The 21,436-nt window shown below is 41.7% G+C and overlaps 1 protein-coding gene across 1 annotated transcript in view; it reads left to right on the top strand.

Annotated features, from left to right (window-relative positions):
• Positions 1 to 10,079, top strand: part of MYBPH (myosin binding protein H) — a 223,562-nt gene extending 213,483 nt beyond the window's left edge. The window contains exons 10-11 of the mRNA XM_069633675.1: positions 6,169 to 6,218; positions 6,991 to 10,079. Of these exons, the coding sequence (XP_069489776.1) occupies positions 6,169 to 6,179 (11 nt within the window). The 3' untranslated portion in view covers positions 6,180 to 6,218; positions 6,991 to 10,079. The remainder of the gene's footprint in view (positions 1 to 6,168; positions 6,219 to 6,990) is intronic.
• Positions 10,080 to 21,436: the final 11,357 nt, after the last annotated feature.

Genomic DNA, 21,436 nt, shown 5'->3' on the forward strand with positions numbered 1-21,436 from the left:
CTCATTGAGGTGGTGCAAGACCCAGCTATGAGAAATCAAAAACTGTTCATGTGGATTCTGTATACAGATGCTTGACACATTTATGGTATATGTGGATTGGTATGTATAGGCTAGTAGTAAGAACAGTGACACATTGTTTGTGTTATACAAATTATTGTCACAGTAAGTGTTTTAAAAAAATTCATTTCAGCCTACAAGGTATCTGTGTTCAACAAAATGAATTTATTGACGCTATTAGGCAGCCCCTGGTGTAATATGTAAACATTTCTTTAGAAAACATGATCCAAATCTACACATTGAGTCTTGGTAACTGAATTTTGGGAAAAGGCAATGCAACATGGCTTTACCTCAACTATAGGTTGGTGACTGTTGGCTTTTTTGATATATATATATATATATATATATATATATGTGTGTGTGTGTGTTCAGTGAAAAAACCTTGGTTAAGTGAGAGTTAAGGTGATCAAAATTAAGGCATAAAAACCCTGAAATTCAGAAATCGTATTTCAAGCAAGTGCACATTAACTATGCACCCCCGTTGCGCAGTGTGTGACCACAATGATGATATCACCAATTACATCATACATGACATCAGAGATGAAGTCGATAATTACATAAAATGTAATATTACTGATTGAACAAGTTGGAATATTTTTGTTGACACCTTTTGATACATATTTTATTGTATAACACTTAACAATAATAATAACAACATGACATGGAACAACACCCTGATCCCGAAGTATGATATGATTACATGTGGAAGATTCATTTGTAATACTTATCAGCTGACACATTTTAAAATAACAATATTTAACATTATATACATGGTTTGAATTTCATGTATAAGTAAACAATTACAATACTTAATTGCAAGGAAAGCACCAGATTTTGGTCAATCTATTTCAGGTATTTCAAACTTAATATAATAAGTATATGTAATAGTGCAACACAAATAAGAATAGATAGAAGTACAAACATGTTTAATAGTAAGTGTTAAAAAAATACTCAACTTACAATTCTCCTCACTGTAATAACATTACATGGACACATTATTGTCTAAACAACAAATAATCACATACAAAGAAAGTACCTGCCCCTGTGCATTGTGATAATATATAATCTAAGAATTTGAAGTTTGGTTAATGTGCAAAACAAATCTGTTACTTATGCTACATGACTGTATACAAGCTTTACATTTAAAGAAACAAGAGCACAATACATTGTACTGTGTGAGTATGAAATATGTACACACATGTAATGTTAAAAAACAGAGTTGTCATATTTCAAAATGTAATTAATCAAACCAGGGACATCAGTGATGTATTGCATGATGTAATTAGTGGTGACATCAGTGATGTTATCATTGTGGTCATACGCTGTGCAACAGGGGGCTCATAGTTAAGATGGACTCGAAATACGATTGCTGAATTTCAGGGGTTTTGTTGCATTAAATCTGATCATCCGAACCCTCTACTAACAAAGGGGTTTTTCACTAAATTTCAAGGGTTTTATTATACTATATTTTCTTGGGGCCCACTAGCCATGCCCTTCGTCCATGGCCACTGTACTTGTTGCAGAAATAGGTTTCTTTGGGGCCCACTAGCCATGGCCTTCACCCATGGCCACTGTATATGTTGGAATTGGAATTATTTGTAAAGCACCTATACACAAAACAAGTGGTTCAAAGTGCTCAAGGCAGGCAGGGGACATGGGAGCAAGTTACAGTTATTCAGAAGCCTTGAACATTCTGAAAAATACATTCTACCATTGATGGCATTGCAAGTGCAATCATCATAAAAACAGGGAGACAAGCAAAGTATGTAAACACAGATTTTGCCGTGTAAGTGTCAAACATAAAAGGAGGAGTAGGGAGGGGTTAGGGTGGGGAGGGGTTAAAGAAGGTGACAGACAGACTACTCTCCATTACTAGGCTCGATATGACTTGCGATTTACGTAGAAAAGTCCACACAGAAGCATAGGGGTGGGAAGGACTGGGTAGGAGGAATCATCAGCACAGAGGGTGAAACTGCTGCTAGACAGACTACTCGCCATTACTAGGCTCTATATGACTCTTGCAATTTATGTAGAGCGGACAAACACACGGGGGAGAGAGGAGCAACAAGGGGGCGGAGCAAAGAAGTGCATAATCGAATTTCTTATGTTATTACACAGTGCAGGAGTGCACACACCAATACGATAGTAAGGCAGCAAGATGCAGGGGTGCACACACCAATACGACATTAAGGCAACAAGCAAATGCAGAGGTGGCCACACCTATACAATTTTAAGGCAGCAAGCAAATGCACGGCTGAACACACCAATACAATTTTAAGGCAGCAAGCAAATACAGAGGTGCACACACCAACACCAATTTAAGGCAGCAAGCAATGCAGTCTAAGTGCTAACAATATATTTATGATTATTTCTTTTTTTTTGCAATACAATAGTAGAGGGGTGAAATGCAGAGTAGGCAAGTAGGAAAGTCTGATCGATTCCAGTTCTCAGAGAGGTCATTATAGTCAGAGCCATGGGCATGTTGCCGACCGAGCAGGTAGGGGAGATATAAAGTGCCATAGAGGGCACAAGGTGGTGCACTTAGCCCGGCAGGAACCTGAGAAATGTGGCAGGAATGGAGCGGCACACATGGACACGGCCACAAAGGGATGAGAAGATGACAATGTGAGGTGCAGAGGGAGGGGGATGACATAATGTCACCATACATACTTTCACTGGGAAAAGCCATTGGCGACATTATATATGCTGACATTATGTATATGGATGGGTTGAAGGGATGTCCCCTGCTCCCCTAGTAAAAAAAGAAAATTGGGGGTTGCAGGGGTTTCCCCCACATGTTGAATGTAATGTCTCCGCAAAAAACAGCGACATTTGTGTCAGGAGTAATTTTTGGGGGACATTACATGGAACCAGGCAAGAGAGGGCATGTTGCACCAATAGGTTTTTTTGAGGCCCACTAGCTATAGGCTTTAGTCGTGGCCATTGTACACGGCCTTCGGATGTGGCCACTTTAGATGTTGCACCAATAGGTTTATTTTGGGCCCACAAGACAATGCCTTTGGCCATGGCCAGTGGCTATTGCCTTTGCCCGTAGCCTCTGTACATGTTGCACCAATAGGTTTCTTGGGGTCCCACTTGCCATGACCTCTGGCACAGAGACCCATTGCACCCTGCCTAGGAGATGTGATCACTGCAGGTGTAAAAATACTTTTTTTATATTTCACTCTCTTCCCATTCCCGCAGAATTCCCTGATATTCCTCTGAAAATGGCAGTGAACTACACATACAGTGGCATTTAACTACCCATGCCTTTGGGATCCCCCCAGCATTCCCCCGAAAATGCAAATTAAAAAAAACTCTTCCCTGCCCTTGCAGGCACTCACCAAGTGTACCCCTCCTCTTTTCATGGTGCCCTCACTTCCCTTAATTGCTTTTCTCCTCCCTGGCCATTACCCCCCTCTCACTGTTTGGTTTGTGTGACGCATTTTCTTCTCCGAGGTGAACTTGATTAAAATGCTAGTGCTGAATTTCAGGGGTTTTGTTGTATTAAATCTGATCACCTTAACTCTCTCTTAACAAAAGTTTCTTCACTGAATTTGAAGGGTTTTGCTATACCGTAGTTTCCTCAGGGTCCACTAGCCATATCCTTCTGCTGTGGCCACTGCATATGTTGTGCCAATAGTTTTCTTTTATGCGACTAGCTATTTCCTTTCGGCCATGACCAGTGGTATGGCCGAACATGTTGCATAGTTTCTTGAGGGCTCACTAGTCACTAATAGCTTTCTTTGGGGCCCACCAGCCATGGCCACTGGCCAGTAGATGTAGGCACAGTAGATGTTAAACCTTTTTTCGGACTCTTTATTCCCATGATAATTTCCCAGTCAGCATTTCCAATAACAGAATTTCTTGTGGTAGAGTGGTGGTTCACAGATTCCCTTATAACAGAACAATTGCTTAGAATTAAAAAAGTCTTCCAGGTCCTCACAGGCACTCAAAATGTGCCCCTCTTCTTTTTTCCAAGTCCCCTCACTCCACCCAATTACCTTTCCCTCCTTAAACCTATCCCATTACCCCCCTATCACTCATCACTTTCTGTGACGCACATTTGTTTCTGAGCGCATCTTGCGGCGTTGCTGCTGTAATCTCGTGAGATTCATGCGGCCATCCCCTGATAAACTCCCCAACCCACCCCCAAATCGCCAACTTCATTGTGTGTCTTCTTTCCCACTCCCGACCATTAGCCTGATGCGTTTGCTAATGTTATTTCTTTTGGTATTGTTATTTATATAACGCCTATGGACAGGCCATCTAAGCACTGTTGTTCAAATCAATCAGTGTTCTCCGAGGAGTGACTACATAAACAGAAGAGTGTTGAGTCTATTTCTGATATTGAGGAGTTCATTCCAAAATTTGGTAAATCTGCCCAGCAGTTCTCATGCGATGGCTGTTCAAAAACTGCACTTTTTCTCTATAGGAAAATGAATGGGAGTAGGCTAAAAACTAGATTTGTAACTCTTCTTAAATTTTTCATTTTCTGATGAATTGTCCCCAAAATGTCCAGTTATCCATCCACCAAGTCAAAATTAGCCTCTTCTACAAAGGACCAAGACTGATATAAAGGTTTTAAGGCGCAAAGGGCAGCCTGCTCCCTGTTGAATATTTTAAAAACTACTGGATGGATTTATCCCAAACCAATCAAGGAACTTAAGTCACCGCTTTGTGCCCAAATTGTTTCTTATTTGGTCCAAATCTAACAAGTGGTTTTCACGCTATGGCGGTTCAAACACTGCACCTTTTCCCTGTGGGAAAATAAATGGGCTTAACACGTGGGAGAAGGGGGCACCCACTTCTCTGTCAAATATTTGAACTACTGTACACAATAACCCCAGACCTCTCCTGGAAATCGAGTCAATGCTTCATGCTAAATTTGTTTTGAACCTGGTCCAATTCCATTCAGCCCAAACTGTTTCCTTTTCCATTGCTTATTTATGCTGACCAAAACATCTTCCCTATAATTGCTGGTGTTGGAAAGAATATGTTTGATACATTGATGATTTAGAAAGCTAAATGTCATCAAAATGTATCAGGAATCCCGCACGTAGCAGGTGTACAAAATGTGCAGTGCTGTACCACTTACATTAAAATATGACTTTAGTAGGGATCAACAAATACCAAAATTAGCTACTCAATATAGAACATAGTTAAACATTACAGCACAGTGCTGCTCTCAGGAGTGCCTCCTTCCTGTGAGGTCTTCTCCATGAATTTATACTGTTATTGGTTATAATCTGGCTGGCACTCTTTGCAATTAGGAAGGACATTTTGAGAGACAACATGCTTTGTATTTTCATCAGAATAAGTCATTAAAAAGGAAATTATTTAGTTGTACTAACTTTTTATACTGGTTTGTTTTTAAACTTTGCAATTATTATGTCTAATGATCACTTCCAGTATATAATGTAGTCACAATAGGAATGTTACCCTTGTCTTACTGATCAAAGTCTATTATCTAAGTCTAAAATAACCATATGCATAATTTCTTATTATACTCTTTCAAAATATCTGTAGGAGCAAGGACATGGGTACAAATAGCACCACTGAGGGTTTATACCTGATTTGCATAGAATCAAAGTGCATTTTTGGAACATAAGACACACCACAGATCTTTAAAATTGGCAAATATATTTGTGACAGAAGGTTGGTATGTTGATTCACTAAGTAATGAACACTAGGCTTGGTGTTCATTTAATTTTTCACACCACTCAACCTAACATTACAGCGTTTGTAATCTTGAACCATCTGTACCAATTTGGAAAGGCATTGGATTTGGAAGTGTGCATAAAATGCCTCGGATATCTCTCACTGCATTGGTATCCAAGGGCTAACTCCATCTCGCCCCAGGGTGAATCTTAGAAAAGTGGGTTTATCAGAGGGGATGCTAGGTCTCTGGGAAAGGCGCTTGTGCAGTCTTTCATGCATGAAGATTCTCAGGGAGTTATATGTTACAGATAGGATTAACATACATTGTAATTTCCTTTTTGGGATTAGCTTGTATACTGATTGATAATATCCTCTGACATGCATACAGACAAGAACACAAAATAAAAACATGAATTTAACGAGGTAAACATGTTAATTTTTGTTTTGCAGTGCCACAGTAAGGAACGTTTTGTGGATTTGATGTTGAAGGACAGTACAAGGTAAGAGTGACCAAAAACTCTAGACATTGTTCAGTTGTAGAAATTCATTTTGTTACTGTGTCCAGCGTTGTCATAGTTATACGCCATGGAAGGAATGATATACATTTGACTTTTTGACTGAAAATAAAATGGTTGAAATATGTTTTCCCGCATTTTTACTGCATTTCTATTCGACAAATATGCAGATGATGGGTTTGGGGTAAGTATACAGTAAGTAGGGGTGGGAGTAGGGGAAAAGAGAAGTGGTGGGCTCTGCCCTGTCTTTTGCAGTTAAAAAAAAAAGCAGTAACAAAAATTCGACCTTGTTACTTTCGGTCAAAAATTGCATTGTTCTGACATCAAACCATTTTACAGGATTGAACAACTATTGATACGTTTATTAAACACACAAAGTCCACAGACCGCACACTTGTTTGTACTAAAAATCTAAATAACCAACTAATATTACACACTAAATAGCATAATCCAAAATAATAATACGTTTGCACACGAATCCCGATGACCCCTCCCCAAATGTGTACTCATTTGCATACGGGCCCTTAACAAGTGCGAAAAATGGAAAATAATGCATTCCCTTCTGTAATACTACAATCACACACTTTGCATTTCCAGCAAAGCCCCCTATAGTGTGATCTTACCTTTATATAATTACAAATGGCCGTTTGTTAATTGCAAATGGCCGCTTTTTGAATTACTAATGGCATATTGTAGCTTAGATGCGTATCTCTTCAATCGATGTTTAAATGTGTTTTCTCTTTTTTGTTTCCCTTAGATTGAGTCCAACATCAGTATTAGCTGAGACTTTACAACATCAAACAAATGACACCAGCAAGAACATGCTCTCATCACCTCTGAGCCATCACCCAAAACATGTACAGATGTAATTCATAATGACAATGTTAATATATTTATTGCGCTTCGATGTCACCTCTGAGTTTGGGGAGATTTGTATTATACTGGGATGTGCCTAGATCTACATTTTGCAGCACCTCAAACCTGTCAGAGCAGAAGGATTCGCTTATTAGCACATATACACAATTCAATAAATGAGCGTCTGACCTAACCAAAATATCTCCTTTTTACTTTAAATGTTTTAATAAACACTCCTCTCTTGTTTGTGTTGTTTTAAAAGTGTGAAAGCACCAACTGAATGCATGTGTTCCAGGGTTTCTCAATGATGGTGGCTCTCAGTTGCTTAGAAAAGTTCCTTAAGGGGGTCAGAGGGGGCAGTTGACCCTGGACTGTGAAAAATGTTCTGCTTTTTCCTCCATGCCAATTTAATACTGTAAAATAGAGTGTTGATTGTATTGGTACTGTTTGTGTAGTAGTTAAGAGTGCAGACTTATATATTATGGTTCCTTAAAAAGTATTCAGATACATTTGATTTCGACTAAATAGCTAACGTGAAAGTTTGAGTTTTATCAAGCAAGGCAAAGGAAAGTTACTCCCAAAAGTGAATCCCGCAGAACAAACCCATCATTTCTGCATGTGGGTTTGTTGTGAATCCACCAAAACATTTCGGTCCATGCAAACCAGGCTGTGCAAATAGACGGAAATGTTCAGCCCCAGGTAAACCACCTGTATCCTCCAGGTTTTTTACGTATGTGTTGTAGACATGTCTATTCAATGTATCACAGTACATGCAGTACTTTTAGGGTCATAAATTCTGTGAGTACACACATCTCTGAAGCCGTGAAAGGCAGTTCTATGCACAACCTTCCCATCAGTAATAGGGTATTCACCATAGGACGAATCAGATGCACAATAAGAGTTGGGGATGGCGCATGTATAAGTGGGTGGCTCTGGTTTCCCCAACAGTGCTATTCAATGCCACACATTAAACAAATTCTACTTGAATTTCATCCAATTGGCATTGGATACTAATCAATAAAGAAATGGGGAATGTATGGGTTCCTTCCTATTGCTATTTAAACAAGAGGGATGAGGCTTACGTCTACATTGCTGCCAGGCATGTCCCTATCTCTGGGTGCCATCAGCTGCAGGAACTCCATTCCATACTTCAACTCATCCTTGTGGACCATGTTTTTTTTATATTACACCACCTCATATGGACATTGTATGGGCAGTTAGACAATGTAGGTTCATTTTCAGAGAATTTCTGAAAATTGGAAAAATATAAAGACTGCAATGCATTAAAGTGTGGCATATTTTCTTGTGCCCACGAGGCTATAGAAGTACCAATATGATTGAAGCCTCATCTTAGTAGGCATTTATCTTACTCTGTGACAATGGTACTTTGGAAGACATTGAGTGTTCTGAGTGGGTTTCACCTTTAGATGTAACAAAAAACACATTATTAGGTTAAGGTTATGCATAGATTTGAGAAACTGGAAATGCAACCTGATGTATTCCCAATATTACATAAATGCTGCTTAGTTTGCATGAAGCAGTCAGATTTACCCTCAAAGATCAGCCTAACACTTAGCTAAGGCCCATCATGACTACAAGAATCATGCAGACCACTTTAAAAGCCTAATGCAGCAGTATTTCCTTAAAACCAATGATGTGGTGTGTTTCTCAGATGGTATCAAAATATGCAACAGAGTTCTAGAAGAGCTTCGTAGGGTGTTGGGATGCTCCAGAAAAGAGAGCTAAATGGAGCAGCAAGTTGTGTTTCTGAATAGATAGAGCAACCCATATTAGCCACTCTTAAATCAATGTTTTCCAAATGTCAAATGCAGTGATTAATGATCCCTACTGCAGAAAATTAGGAAATCTCTAATATTTTAGGAATGTGTCATGCTAAGCAACACATTCAAGATCCCTTCTGACAAAAATCATGACTAGAACGTATTGGATGTTTTCAGAGTTCTCTGGGAAATCAAAGATCCCCTAATACTATCTATAACAATGCACTGATGTTACACTTCAAACCCCACATTTAACACCACAGTAGTTTTGGCCTTAGATCCATCGGCATGCAGAAGTAGCATCACTGTAAGTTCACTATACAGTCTCACCTTCTGCATCGAAAAGCACCACACATCATTGTCAGAGATATTAAACATGACACCTTTCGATACGTGTCCATTAAAGTAAAACGCAATGGTCTTCTAATATCTGTATTTGGAGTTTGAAGAAGAATATTTGGCTGAGGTGTAGAGATTTGCATCAAGACTTCTATACAGGCATCCGGTTGGCGATTGGGATGTTTTCCTTTCCAGGGTGGAGAAAATAGAATTGCCCTGGTTGTGGAGGAAGGAAATGAATAAGTGAAGGAAAAGAAGTTGGAGTGTTCGGTGGATGAAGATTATCATTTTAGTGGAGGAGTTCTTGGCGATTCATTTGGGTAGAAGTATGACACAAGGATTCTTCCGATTCCCAACTCTACTAAGAATCATTGATGTAACTCAAACAATGTAATACTGAATAATAGAGAAAGTGGAGTGTGTCATTCTTAGCAATGTGTTGGGGCCATACGTATGAAGTTCAATATGGTACATGATGGTTTTAGAGAACTGTACCAAAAGATCTGGAGAAGATGCATGTGGAATTTAAATCTCTTGTATCGTAAACAATATTGGTACATTTATCAGAAGTTAGGAAGACAGTAGATGCCTATAATCCATACGCCAGTGGGTTCTTGTTCTTTAACTTTGTCTTTTCTTTGTGTAAAGGAGGAAACATATGTATGGAAATGAATCACACCTGATGAGGTCACATATCTGGTGACCAGGGCAGGTGGATGATCATGGATTCATTCGGCTGTCACGGAGTGCATTTTAAATAAAAGGAGATACTTTGGTTTTATGAGATGTTACAGCTGTTGACTTTAATTATTTGGTAATTGTGGGTGTGAGATCTGTCTTTGTAGTGAATAAAGCTAATATTCTGCCAGGACTTTGATTGCCTTTGTGCTTCTTGTGATTGTACTCCACCACATGGTTACAGATCTGCTTACTGCTTGCTCATCACTTCAATGGATGAGATGACTTTCAGGTATGCTCAAATGTCATACATATAAAAAAGGAATGGGATAGGTGAATAGAAATAAAAACAAAGAAATTAAACATAAGCTCACCCATTGGGTGAAAGTGTGCCATGTAGTGTGGTGGTGGAACAGTGTACATCTTTATTGAAGTAAACAGTTTGATCTACAAATATAAACATGGGAGAAAAAATATGTAGCACAACAACATGATTCCATGCAGAATATTTGAATCCAAAATCACCAATCAGAGTTAAATAATGCTTGATTGACAAAAATAAGGCCCAAAGCATTGAAAATTTACGTTGGGGTCACTTTCATATGGACGTTATACTATCATTTTTTTATAAATTTATCATAATCAATTCAAAGCAGCACATACAAGAGTTTGATGCACATATTAATTAAAATAAATAATATATCATTTGTGTTCCTATATATCCGGTCATGCCAGACCCTTCCCATTTCAACTGCTGTAATAACAGGCATTAATGGTTTTCGTTTAGCTTACCTTGTGAGTTATCCTCCATGGAACTGTGTAAAGTTATCTCCCGCAAGCAAATATGTCATTTCAAATGTTTCTTTTACCGTAGCAGACAATAAATAGTGGTTTAAAAAATAAATATGAAAATATGAAGTCCTTGCACTACATTGTGGTGTTGTAGTTATTGGTAATTGATTTTAGTAATTACTTTGCTTTATACTTCATCGAATAGTTTGAGTAGTTTGTAACACAGTCCTATGTCTATTTGAAGAGGGCTGTTACAGACAAACTCTCCCGGCCTCCAGCCTGAAGAAATAGAGAGATAAAGTTTAATCCTAGGGGAGCTCCAGAGATGGGATTATCCATCTGTCCAGGACCACTTTACATTCTAAAATGATGTCAGCTCTTGAAATAACCTCAGACCAAACTCCTTTTAGCACATATCACCACAAACACATATCCCAATCATAGGGCATCCCAGCCGATGCTACAAAAGTAAACCTATGGACTAAATATCACCGGTGGGGGAGGAGAAGCCACGCTTAAGGCACAGTTTGACCAATAAGTAGGATTATATCCTGAGACAGCTTGCAGGTAGAGACAAGCAGTCACTGGGAAACCTCAGTCAAGGAGCCCTCAAATGTGGGGAGCTTGGGGTACAAACCTGGCAAGGAAGGAGACTGGTGTGTGGTAATATGAGAGAGCGGCTTGCAGATTGGAGGGGGATATTGGAAGTATAGAATGATATTCTCTTTTGTTGGAGACAGAGGTAGCTCCTGCTGTGAAGGCAAATTTGCCTTCATTGAAGGAGGGAGATGCTTTTCTGGAGAAAAAGTAAGGAGATACAGTATTGTTAGAGAAGAGAGATAATGCAAAGAAATAAGATGTTGAATTAGAAGAAACGAGAAAGAAATTGTTGAAGAAGATATCACTTCAGGGAGGCAAGGGGGATATATTGTTGGGACAAGTAAGGGTGGAGAAACCATCTTGGAGAAGAAAGGAGATATTGTTTGGCAGAGAAAGAGTGAGATACCCTCTGGTAGAAGGAGGGAGATATTGATTTGCGAAAAAGAAGCAAGATGTCACCTCGAAGAAGAAGTAGGGCAGAGATAATGTGTTTGAAATGTACTTTGAGAAGAAGGAGAGCCACGAAACATTGGAGGGAGTTGTTATGGGGAAGGGATAGGAGGAGACTTGGATCTAAAAGCACATTATATTGAGAGGGAGGGACATCACCAGTGGAGAGAGAACAGTTTGCAGAATGTGGAAAGCAGCTTATATCCCAAGAGCTAGAATGAGACTGATTGGCTAAGGAGATAGAGCCAGATAATCCTGAGAATGTCTTTGAAGTACAAGCCACCCCCTTAAACAGCAAGACTAGGGAGGTTCTGAAGGACCATGTCAGTCCAGGGGTGATTGAAGTGGTGGGTGGAGGAACGCAATAGGGGCAATAGAATGGGGGAAGATAGAGGATACTGCCGAGACAGTGATGATGGACAGGGTTCTGTAAGAGGACCTCAATTGGAGAATTGGGTGGACAGGAAAAGTAGGGCCACATTTCTCTGCTGAACCCGACCACCCCGGAGGTGCCAATATTAGGTGCAGTTTGGCCAGAGGCCCCTGTAACTTCACAAAGAGAGAGTCCCAAGGGGAAAAAAAACAAGATGGCAGTGATAAGGAGAACCCTAAAAACAGCTGGCTGCCTTAAAAAGTGGTTTGGAAGCCAAGACAATCCCTTCTGACCAAGGCTATAGGGACCAATAACACCTTCCTTGTAGAGGGAAACCTTTTTAAAAATAAAAAAAAAGATGTTTATAGTCTTTGGACACTTTGTTTTGCAACACTTATCTGATCTGTATTACTTTGAACATTGGGGCAATGAACACCTCAATGTTGAAGCCCTTTGCAGCAAGACGGGAAGTCCTTGTTTCTGTTGCCTCCTTGTTGTAGCTCACTGACCCTAGCATCACTTTAGACCCTAATATTTTGAGCTATTAACTTGTCAACTTATTGTTAAGAATTGGCATCATCCAGACACCTAGTCTGTTAATTATTACAAGCACCCAGGCACTTTACATTTTAATTTGTGGTGAACAGTTAATAAAAACCCTTTAATCATGCGTGTGTGCCGGGTCGCAGTACTGGAGAATGGTTACCAGACTGTCAAAAGTTTAATTCTCTTCTATATGTCTCATACCAAAAGATTTTAGAGCTCCTATTCCTCCTCGTCATCTAAAGTTGTTGCCTTTAGGTGATTCCATTTTTAGTAGCTATGCCATGTACAGTTTTCTCGACTCTTAGTTTGTGAAAACTAAAGATAATATGTGAGTACAGCTCACAATTAATGAAGATAGGCTTGTTGACCATTGCATCTCCAGAGTTCAAGGACTAGCCTGATTTTCATGAATGGAACACTTGAGGACTCATTTCCGCAGTAATGGTAAAACAGGCAGGGTTTCTAAAAACAGCCTGTTGGGCCACACCCCTGGCTATAGGTTCAGAAGCAGCCTTATGATCCGTGTCACATGGACCTAGACTTGATATCCCAGCTATGTACGAGCCACGTCACCCCGTCTAATTTAGGACATCCAACATTCAAGCACTAGAAATTCCAGAGTTCCCTTTAGAGAGAAAGCCTGGACCAGATCCAGGAGATTCATCCATGAATCCAGAAGGAAGAGGGATTTAGAGAAGCTCTTGTCACATCCCTACGATCACAAGGGTTGCTGGAAAGATCATTCAAACCCGTTATCCAGGCATAGTTAAGAAACCATTCTGAGAAGAACTGCATCTCTCTAAATCTTTCTCTTCTACTGTGGGAAAACTCAGACCAGAAGAGGAAAATGTCCTGACAGATTTGGGGGCAGGAAGACCATGGTGAGGGCATGAGCATTCCATGGAAGGGCTTCCCACCTCCCAAAGAGGACAGGTGTGGGAACCTCACATCCCAATCCCATGTAATCCCCATAGGTTTCACGGGTGAAGTGGCGGGATACCCACAAAGAACTCCACTTCTTTCCCACATTCCTGGGAACATTGAGGCAAAGGCATACATGCCCTGAACACCTCTACAAGCCTAGCAGATACATAATATCAAGCAACATGCAGGGGTACACGTTTTGCAGTTTTCATATCACTCAAAATAAGTTCATAGCACACTGACTGATTTGGTAGCTACAAGGGAGTGTCAAAAAGACAGGCAGACAGACAGCAGCAGCTAAAGCCTATCCACCAGGCAGAGCATTCGAGAATGTTATTCAAGATGACGGCTGGCATATCTAAAGACTTCATACCAAGAGTCAGAACTATAGGGAATCCCACTGACTGATTATGGTCAGACAGGTCAAGTGACCACATCATCCAATCCAGAGGAAGCTGTTCAACCCAGGGCCTATGTAAGAGTCAGCTCCCAGCACATGAGAGAAATAAAGTTCTGTAGTGGAGAGTGGGTGTTTGTAGGTCGAGGAGGAGCACTGGAAATTGTTGGATGAGAAAGCAAAGGGAAATGGAGCAGAAGAAGCAGGATGAAGAGATGGGGCAGAGTGCAGGAGAGGAGTTTGCAGGTTGTGAAGAGCAAAGAGGTCACATATAGTAAGGAGATGGCATGGAGGATCAACGGAATGAGTGAGAGGGTTGAGAGAGAGGTAAAGAAGCAGAGGAAGGAGAAAGGCAGTCAGAGGAGACTAGCTAGAGGAATGGGAGTAGACCAAAGTTGGCAGTGACATCAATGGAGGGGAATATGATCGTGTTCTGGTTGAGGATGGATGAGACAATGGAGGAGAAATGGAATAGTGTATTAAGGAGGAGATTGGGAGGAGTGCTAAAGAGAATAATAATTGAAAGGAGATTAGAGGAGGGGACCAAAAGGCAGAAAGGGAGGAGGCAATATGCCCTAACACTGAGGGATGTTTGTAGAGGCGGGGTGGAGGTACCTGCATGTGGTGACGCAACGAGGAGGTGGAAGTAAGATGGAGACGAGAAGTGGACAAACCATGAGGTGTAGAAAAGGCTTTCTTTGGCACAAGATGTTGAGACTTGTGAATGAGGTAGAGGTTGATGGAGTGTTGTGACTGGAGTCAGGACTTCAGGAGGAGGTGGTAAGGAGTGTGCCATGACCCCACCTGAAGAGAATCTCACGCAGCAAACATGATTCCACCTCAATCAGTTCTAGCTGCCACCCCTGCCTGGGTCTAACCAGAAGGTGTTGTTAAGGATTCCAATGGGGCGTTGCACACCAGACCAGGACTCTTGATACTGGCCTAGACTGCAGCGCACAATAAAAGCACTTTACTAAGAATTCAGATTGAGATGGCACCCAACCTGTCTCACACCCCCTTTTACAAATACCCCGGGCCACCATTTTATTTTAAAATCCAAATGAAATCACACAAATTTAATATTGGACAGCAATCACCAGTGGGGTGATAAATACACAGTAAATTGATGGAATGCACTTAGTTAGACCTTTTCATGTAAGATAAACACTACACAATTGAAAGGAAGCAAAATTAACTTTTGAGAGGATTTTTAAATGGTACCACAATTTAATCATTACCCCTGCAACACTCCCTCAACCCCCTATTAATACAACTTTGCGTGGATGGGGAGATGTAGCAAGGAGTCAGGTACACTATGCAACAATCGGAACTAAAATCCGACTTACCCCCACTTAACATCAGGCTTAGCTCCCCTGAAAACCGAGCAAAACAGCCCGCGAAATTACCAAATTATTATTTTACATGCGCACTTGAATGGAGAAGGCATGAATGTGTGCGGCTATATCAGTAAGGCAGGAGAATTCACAAAATACAATGCAAAGGTGCTGAGCATATGCATACAATTCGGAAAATCGAGCTGGAGAGATAATGACAGTGCAGAAAAATCACATGTGTAGAAATTGCATTTTCTGATTTTCACAGGTTTAAATGTCAAAATAATTTGTAAAACGGGTTCAACAGACAAAATCGGAATGCGGTTTTTAGGTTAAGCGACAGATAAACATCACAGGAATAATAAGAAAGTACAAGGGGAACTCCAAATGAATGACAGTATGAGATTCTCAACGTGAAAGGAAATTCGGTTTTTTAAAGTGAAAGCAGTTGAAAGGGAAACTCGGTTTGGAAAGAAAAGGACAAGTGTTATCATAACTAAATTTCGCAACGAGATTATCAAGAGGAGAAACACTGCCTGTGGGAAAGGTCAAGCTTCAGTCTTGGCCCCCCTCACACTGCACATCTTCTTATTGGGGAATTAATTAGGTTATTCCAAATATTACTAAGGATTTATGCAATGGACTATTAGGATGGGGAAAATGACGCTAACGCTTGGAAATCAAGGAAATAAGGAATATGCAAGTCTGGACCGCCAACCGGGTATCTGAACAGTGGGGCAAGGGTCTGGTCACGGCACAGTGGCACATCAGCTGGATAAAGCAGGTAGCAGGGCAAGCAGGTAGCGCTGGATAATCCCAATGAGGATACAGACACCTTTCACCTTTCTCCCTGAATTAGCTGTTTTGTGGTGGGTTTTTATTCTGAAGGGTGGTTCTGCCCGGATAGGAGGATCTGGATCAGCTATCCCTTTCTTGGCATTGGAATCTGGAATCTGCAAGGGAAATAGGAAATGTCTGGATCTCTGGATGTGCTGAGGCTGGAAATCAGAAGAGTCAGTCCTTTGTCTCTCTGAGCCTCCACCTTTTATAAGGAGGATGACATCACAGGATTATACTATGTGAGCATGCTTTGGCTGGACATGCCTCTAACAACTGGATTGGTCAGGGGTGGCTGCCACCGCCTTCCTGTCAGCTGGTTAGACTTCAGGGACATGACATTAGTTTTATGGTGTGCGCTTGCAATACATGTGGCCCTCCCACAGTTAATTTTGCCAAAAATCAGTTATGACATAAATTGCACATTTTTACAGTTGTGGTGCTTTTGCAAATCACATAGGCAAATGACATATTGTACACAGATCCTGTCATTCCAATTCCCAAGTTTCTATGACATTGTTTCGTCCTTCTAATAATCTTATCGCAATTTCTAGTGGGAACCGTTTCACCTAAAATTCTACAATTTTATACATGTGTACATATTATCATAGAACATGTTTGAATTCATTTCCCATTTGTACCAGGCATACTTTTCCCATGAATTACATTTTCCTGCGGTTTGCGTCCCCAACATGCTAGGCAAAGCTACAGTGTCTTATTTTAATGCCACAAAAATTACAGTCGAACTGTTAAAGTTTCGCATTACTACATTTTCCGGTTGCAGAAATAAAAGTCTTAAAGTTTATTAAATAAGAAAAGTCTTTTGCCCCAGATGGGCCGGCTTTCTCTTCCAAATAAAGGCTTTCCTTCCAACCCACAGCCTCCTGTTGGCTCTAGTCCAGTGTTACCATGGGTTTGCCTTTGAAGCTCTTCAATTTGAGTTGAAGGGAGGTGCCACCAGAAAGTCGAACCTATGTGTCCTGGAAATCCTTTGTCCCAGGCTGGAGTACTGCCGCTTTGTCTGACGAGGGTGCAAGATCCCCCACCCTTGCATATTCATATTCCCAGATGCTGGTCCACTTGGGGGGCAGTAGATCCTGCTCGCAAGAAGCAATGTCTTCTGAAACCAGGGCCTGCAAAAAAACCTGTTCTGCTGACCTCACAGCCAGTGTATTTATTTATTTTTCTTTCCTAAACCAGAAAGCAAGTCTGTTGGAATTAAATATCCTATATATGATTTCAAACAAACCCCCATCACATTTATATGCAAGGACAGGGCCTTAATTCAACATTTCACTTTTAAACCGACATTGTCTTGTTTGTCAAATACACAATCTTATACGTGGTTAATTTTCCTTGCATATCACTTTAAAAATGCAGCCTTCTTCGCATACATTTCCTAAACCTTTCCAAGGCCCTAGTCATGGTCCTAATGCACAGGCAGCTGTTCAAACAAAAGGTCCTTTGAAACTGACATGTGCTAGGAGAGAGAGAGGGCTTTTTGGAAGAGTTTGCCTGTGATATCTTGTTGCAAAATAGTAAAATGCTCGCCGCACGGCTTGGAGTGCAGTTCTTTGCTATTTCACAGATCTTGCCTGACACAGCCTGTCATTCAGTGAGGAATGCCCCCTTTTGCTGGAGCGCAACCTGAAAGTGGATAAACATAGCAGGGTCTTACTGGACCCAAATTGTGTACAGTTGAAAGGATAGACCGGGAATTAGTGCGCAGTCATTTTTAAAAGTAGACGCTTTCTTTTTCAATGGGAAATTCTGAGCTGGCAGCATAGCAGCGCTGCCTTTGACTTCTTTTCTCTGGAGCAAATGAAGAAAATACTGGCAGCGATTCTCAAGGTGTTCTGTGTTTCTTCTTGCCCCATATGTGTCTGGTGAGACAGTGCAGCCTTTATTTTAAGTGACTGGAAAACACAGCGTTAAGGCACGGCAATCGTGCTCAACACAGCCAGCGCAGCCATTCTGCTGGTGACTGCTGAGATGTAGTTTGCTGACATAGGGAGTTCTGCTGGGCTGGTAGATGTATCCCACAGATTCCCCCCTGCTTCCCCAAGACTTCTTGTTTAGGGAAAGTAGGGTAAACTGGGGTTCATCTGGCGGAGTTCTTTTTTCCATCAGGGAGCAGTATGCCACAATCCTCCCTCTGTCTTTCGTTGGAGTGTGGAGCGACATCCCCTTTTCTTCCTTCCCTTTGTCTTTCGTTGGAGTGTGGAGCGACACCCCCTTCCCTTTCTGGGTCATGGGGAAGTCCTCCTTGGTCTACGAAGGAACGGAATTGGTACTAACTAGTGGATGGATAAAGACAGATACAAAATATTCCCACTGACTGTCTTCCCGGAAGGTTAACATCAGTGAGACAAACATACAGTACATTAATTAAAGTACTTGAACAATATCAGCAAATAATTCCTTAACAGGGCAAAGATAACTATCGACATTTACACCATGTTTTGTGATACCTTTTTGCAATTCTAATGAAGAAAAGTACTCACTGTTAGATAGATATACCCATGCACCTACCTATTCCCTTTTGCTTTTTCTTTTTCTTGCTTCTTAGTCTCCAGGCGTCTCCTCTATTTGACTTTCCCTTAGCTCCTCAATCCACTGCAAAGTGTGTCTAGGATGACCACTCTTTAACTGATTAATGTGGACCCATTTTTCTTCTGACAGCTGTCCTTTGGGGATGCGGATTCTGTAGGGCCTGCCTGGGATGTTGACCTCGTCTCCATTTTTTAACTTCAACTGCCTATGGTAGTAATGGGGCTAAGCGGAAGGCTTTTATTAGGATTGCCAGGGCCCTGGCGTTTACCCTCCAGTTGGGACCAAGCTTGGCAATTACTGGGATCCAAATTAATTTTGAGTCGGTTGAGGATTTGACTGCCCATCTAAAAGGCATAGGGAAAAACTTTCACAACCCAAAAATTATGCTCTATGCTTTTACCAGGGATAGAATTGTTTAGCATACAACTGCTAAGCAGAAGGTGTTAGGAACCGGGAATTTCCAGACCCCATACCAACTGATAAATTGACTCAACAGAGGGAAGTGTCTGGTCTTCTGGGAGGTTCCTGAATAATGCTTTGCTGATGAAGCTTTCTTCGCTATTCAAACCAACTCTGGTGAGGACAGACTCCATCTCCTCATTTAACTAAATGGGGAGGAAGAGCTGTTCGCCCTTCTTCTGAATCACAGTCATGCTTTGGATTGATTTTTCATCACTTTCGACGAATTTGGATTTTCAGTTTGTGAATTGGTATAACATTTCAAAGTATTTCTTTCCAGCGTGGAATGCCACTTGAAACTGGAAGGAAGGTTGATTTTCAGGAATGAAGAGGAGTTCCCATCACCAGTTTGTCCTACAGCAATTACTGTAACATCAGGTGTTTGATTATTTTGGAAATGAAACTCAATATGATCAGACTTTTGTTCAACCATGTGGCATGTGCCAGTTAAACTAACATGGTTGACACTTTGTTTTAATTTTATTGGCCGGTTAGTCTGAGTCCAGAGGACCTTGTTCACACAGTCTATTAGGGGAGACAACCTGAAAAGGATGTCATTCCCTAATAGACAGGGGGTTCCCTCTGGAGTCACAACTTTGACTGGGTGTTTCACCTTATGTCACCCAATTTTTATTTCCAGATCCGCGGTCCCCTCGACAGTAATTTCATTCCCGTCGAAGTTCTGGAGTTGTCAGGAAGAGGGTTGAGAGGGATCTAGTGTCTCTCTTCCTGAATTTAGCTGCTCAGAGGCCCTTCTGGACAGAAGAGTGGCTTGGGATCCAGTGTCCACCAGTGCTGAAAATGCACATTGCCTTTGTACTCGGACAGAGGCATAGAATCTACCTTCTTTCTCCTCCAAGGGGCAAAGGTAATGGGCATTTTGGGCAAGCTGGGCGGACAATTTCTTTATTTTGGACTCCGACACTGTGGGATTTTGGGCAGTTTTCTGTGCTAGAGTCTGGGAATCTGAAACAAAAATTTGGCATTCTGAAATATGTGGGATTTTGGAATCCCCTTTTTCCCTTAGCTCTGTGCTGCCGCCTCTTACCTGGTGGCAGTCACTAGAACCAATTTGGATCCCTCCATTAATATTTTTTTCTCAGGATGACATTCTCAGGATGACAATTCTGGGGTTCAGGGATGGGTGACTATAAATCAGTACCCACACCCAACCAGTCTTCATTCAGATGTTTTGGGAGCCATTTGTCTTTGGGAAAACTTCCCCCGTCCCTGAAGGAGAAGATTTTCTTCCCAGAATCCTCTAAGGATTCTTCCCCTTCAAACTGGAGGACACTAACATCCTCCACAAAATGGGCCTTTTTGATTTCTTTTCTTTATTTCTCCTACCCACCCTCTGTTCCCTGTGTTGCAGATTTTCGGGGGCAGGAGATTTTAGTTCCGGGGTGTCCAGGGGCTTTTCATGGGTGAGGAAGGAAGCTTCCTCTACGGCTTTACACGCGCCTTCCCTCCTGTGCCTCCTCCTCTGGAACCGGTGAATTATCAGGGTGCTCTCCCCATCATTGTTCTGGGGGGCCAGGCGCTGGGTTTGAGGGGTTCTGAGCCGCCATGTTCATCTCAGGGTTCTGCTGAGCCCTCAACATGAGACCCAGATCCTGCGTGAGGTTCTGGACCCGGCCCTCCAGTTGGGACACCAGTTCCGGCTGGTACAGGGGTCTTTGTTCAAACCTAGGTGGTTCACAGGAAGGATAACTATCCCTTCTCTCGGAGTACCCTGGGTACTGGGGATTCCCTTGGTAACCCTCCACCCTTGGCCTCTCCTCTCCCAGATTAGGTGGTCTGGACTCCTGAAACCGGGGAAGGAAAGAAGGGTTGTCTGGCAGGTTGGGGTTGGGAAAGAAACTTAACCAAGGATTTGGGGGATTACTGCCCTCCTGAGGGAAGTTAGGGGGGAAGTTTCCTGGGGCAATACTCACCTGGTTGGACCCCCCGCCCCTTGGGCTGGGGGAGTCCATACATACCCATACCCCAGGATAGGTCAGTTGCCCTTATATCTGAGACTGATGTAATCAGGAGAGTTAGGGGTCCCTGATTGATTAGTGGGATTACCTACCTGACTGCCACGTGCTTGGGATTGATCAGAAGGCCTTTTCTGCCTCTGATTATGCTGGTTTTGGGAGGGTTTGTTTTTAAGCCACGCCCATTTCTAGGTCCAAAATGGGGGCAACCTTCACCTCCGCCACCATTGCAGGAGCAGGGGTGTTGGTTGGTTTGGGGTTTTTTGTCTGGTTTTTATTTTCTGCAGGTTTTTGAACCTCCTAGATCCG

The sequence above is a fragment of the Ambystoma mexicanum genome, chromosome 13, assembly GCF_040938575.1.
Source record: "Ambystoma mexicanum isolate Mex_15411 chromosome 13, UKY_AmexF1_1, whole genome shotgun sequence".
Classification (NCBI taxonomy): Eukaryota; Metazoa; Chordata; class Amphibia; order Caudata; family Ambystomatidae; genus Ambystoma; species Ambystoma mexicanum.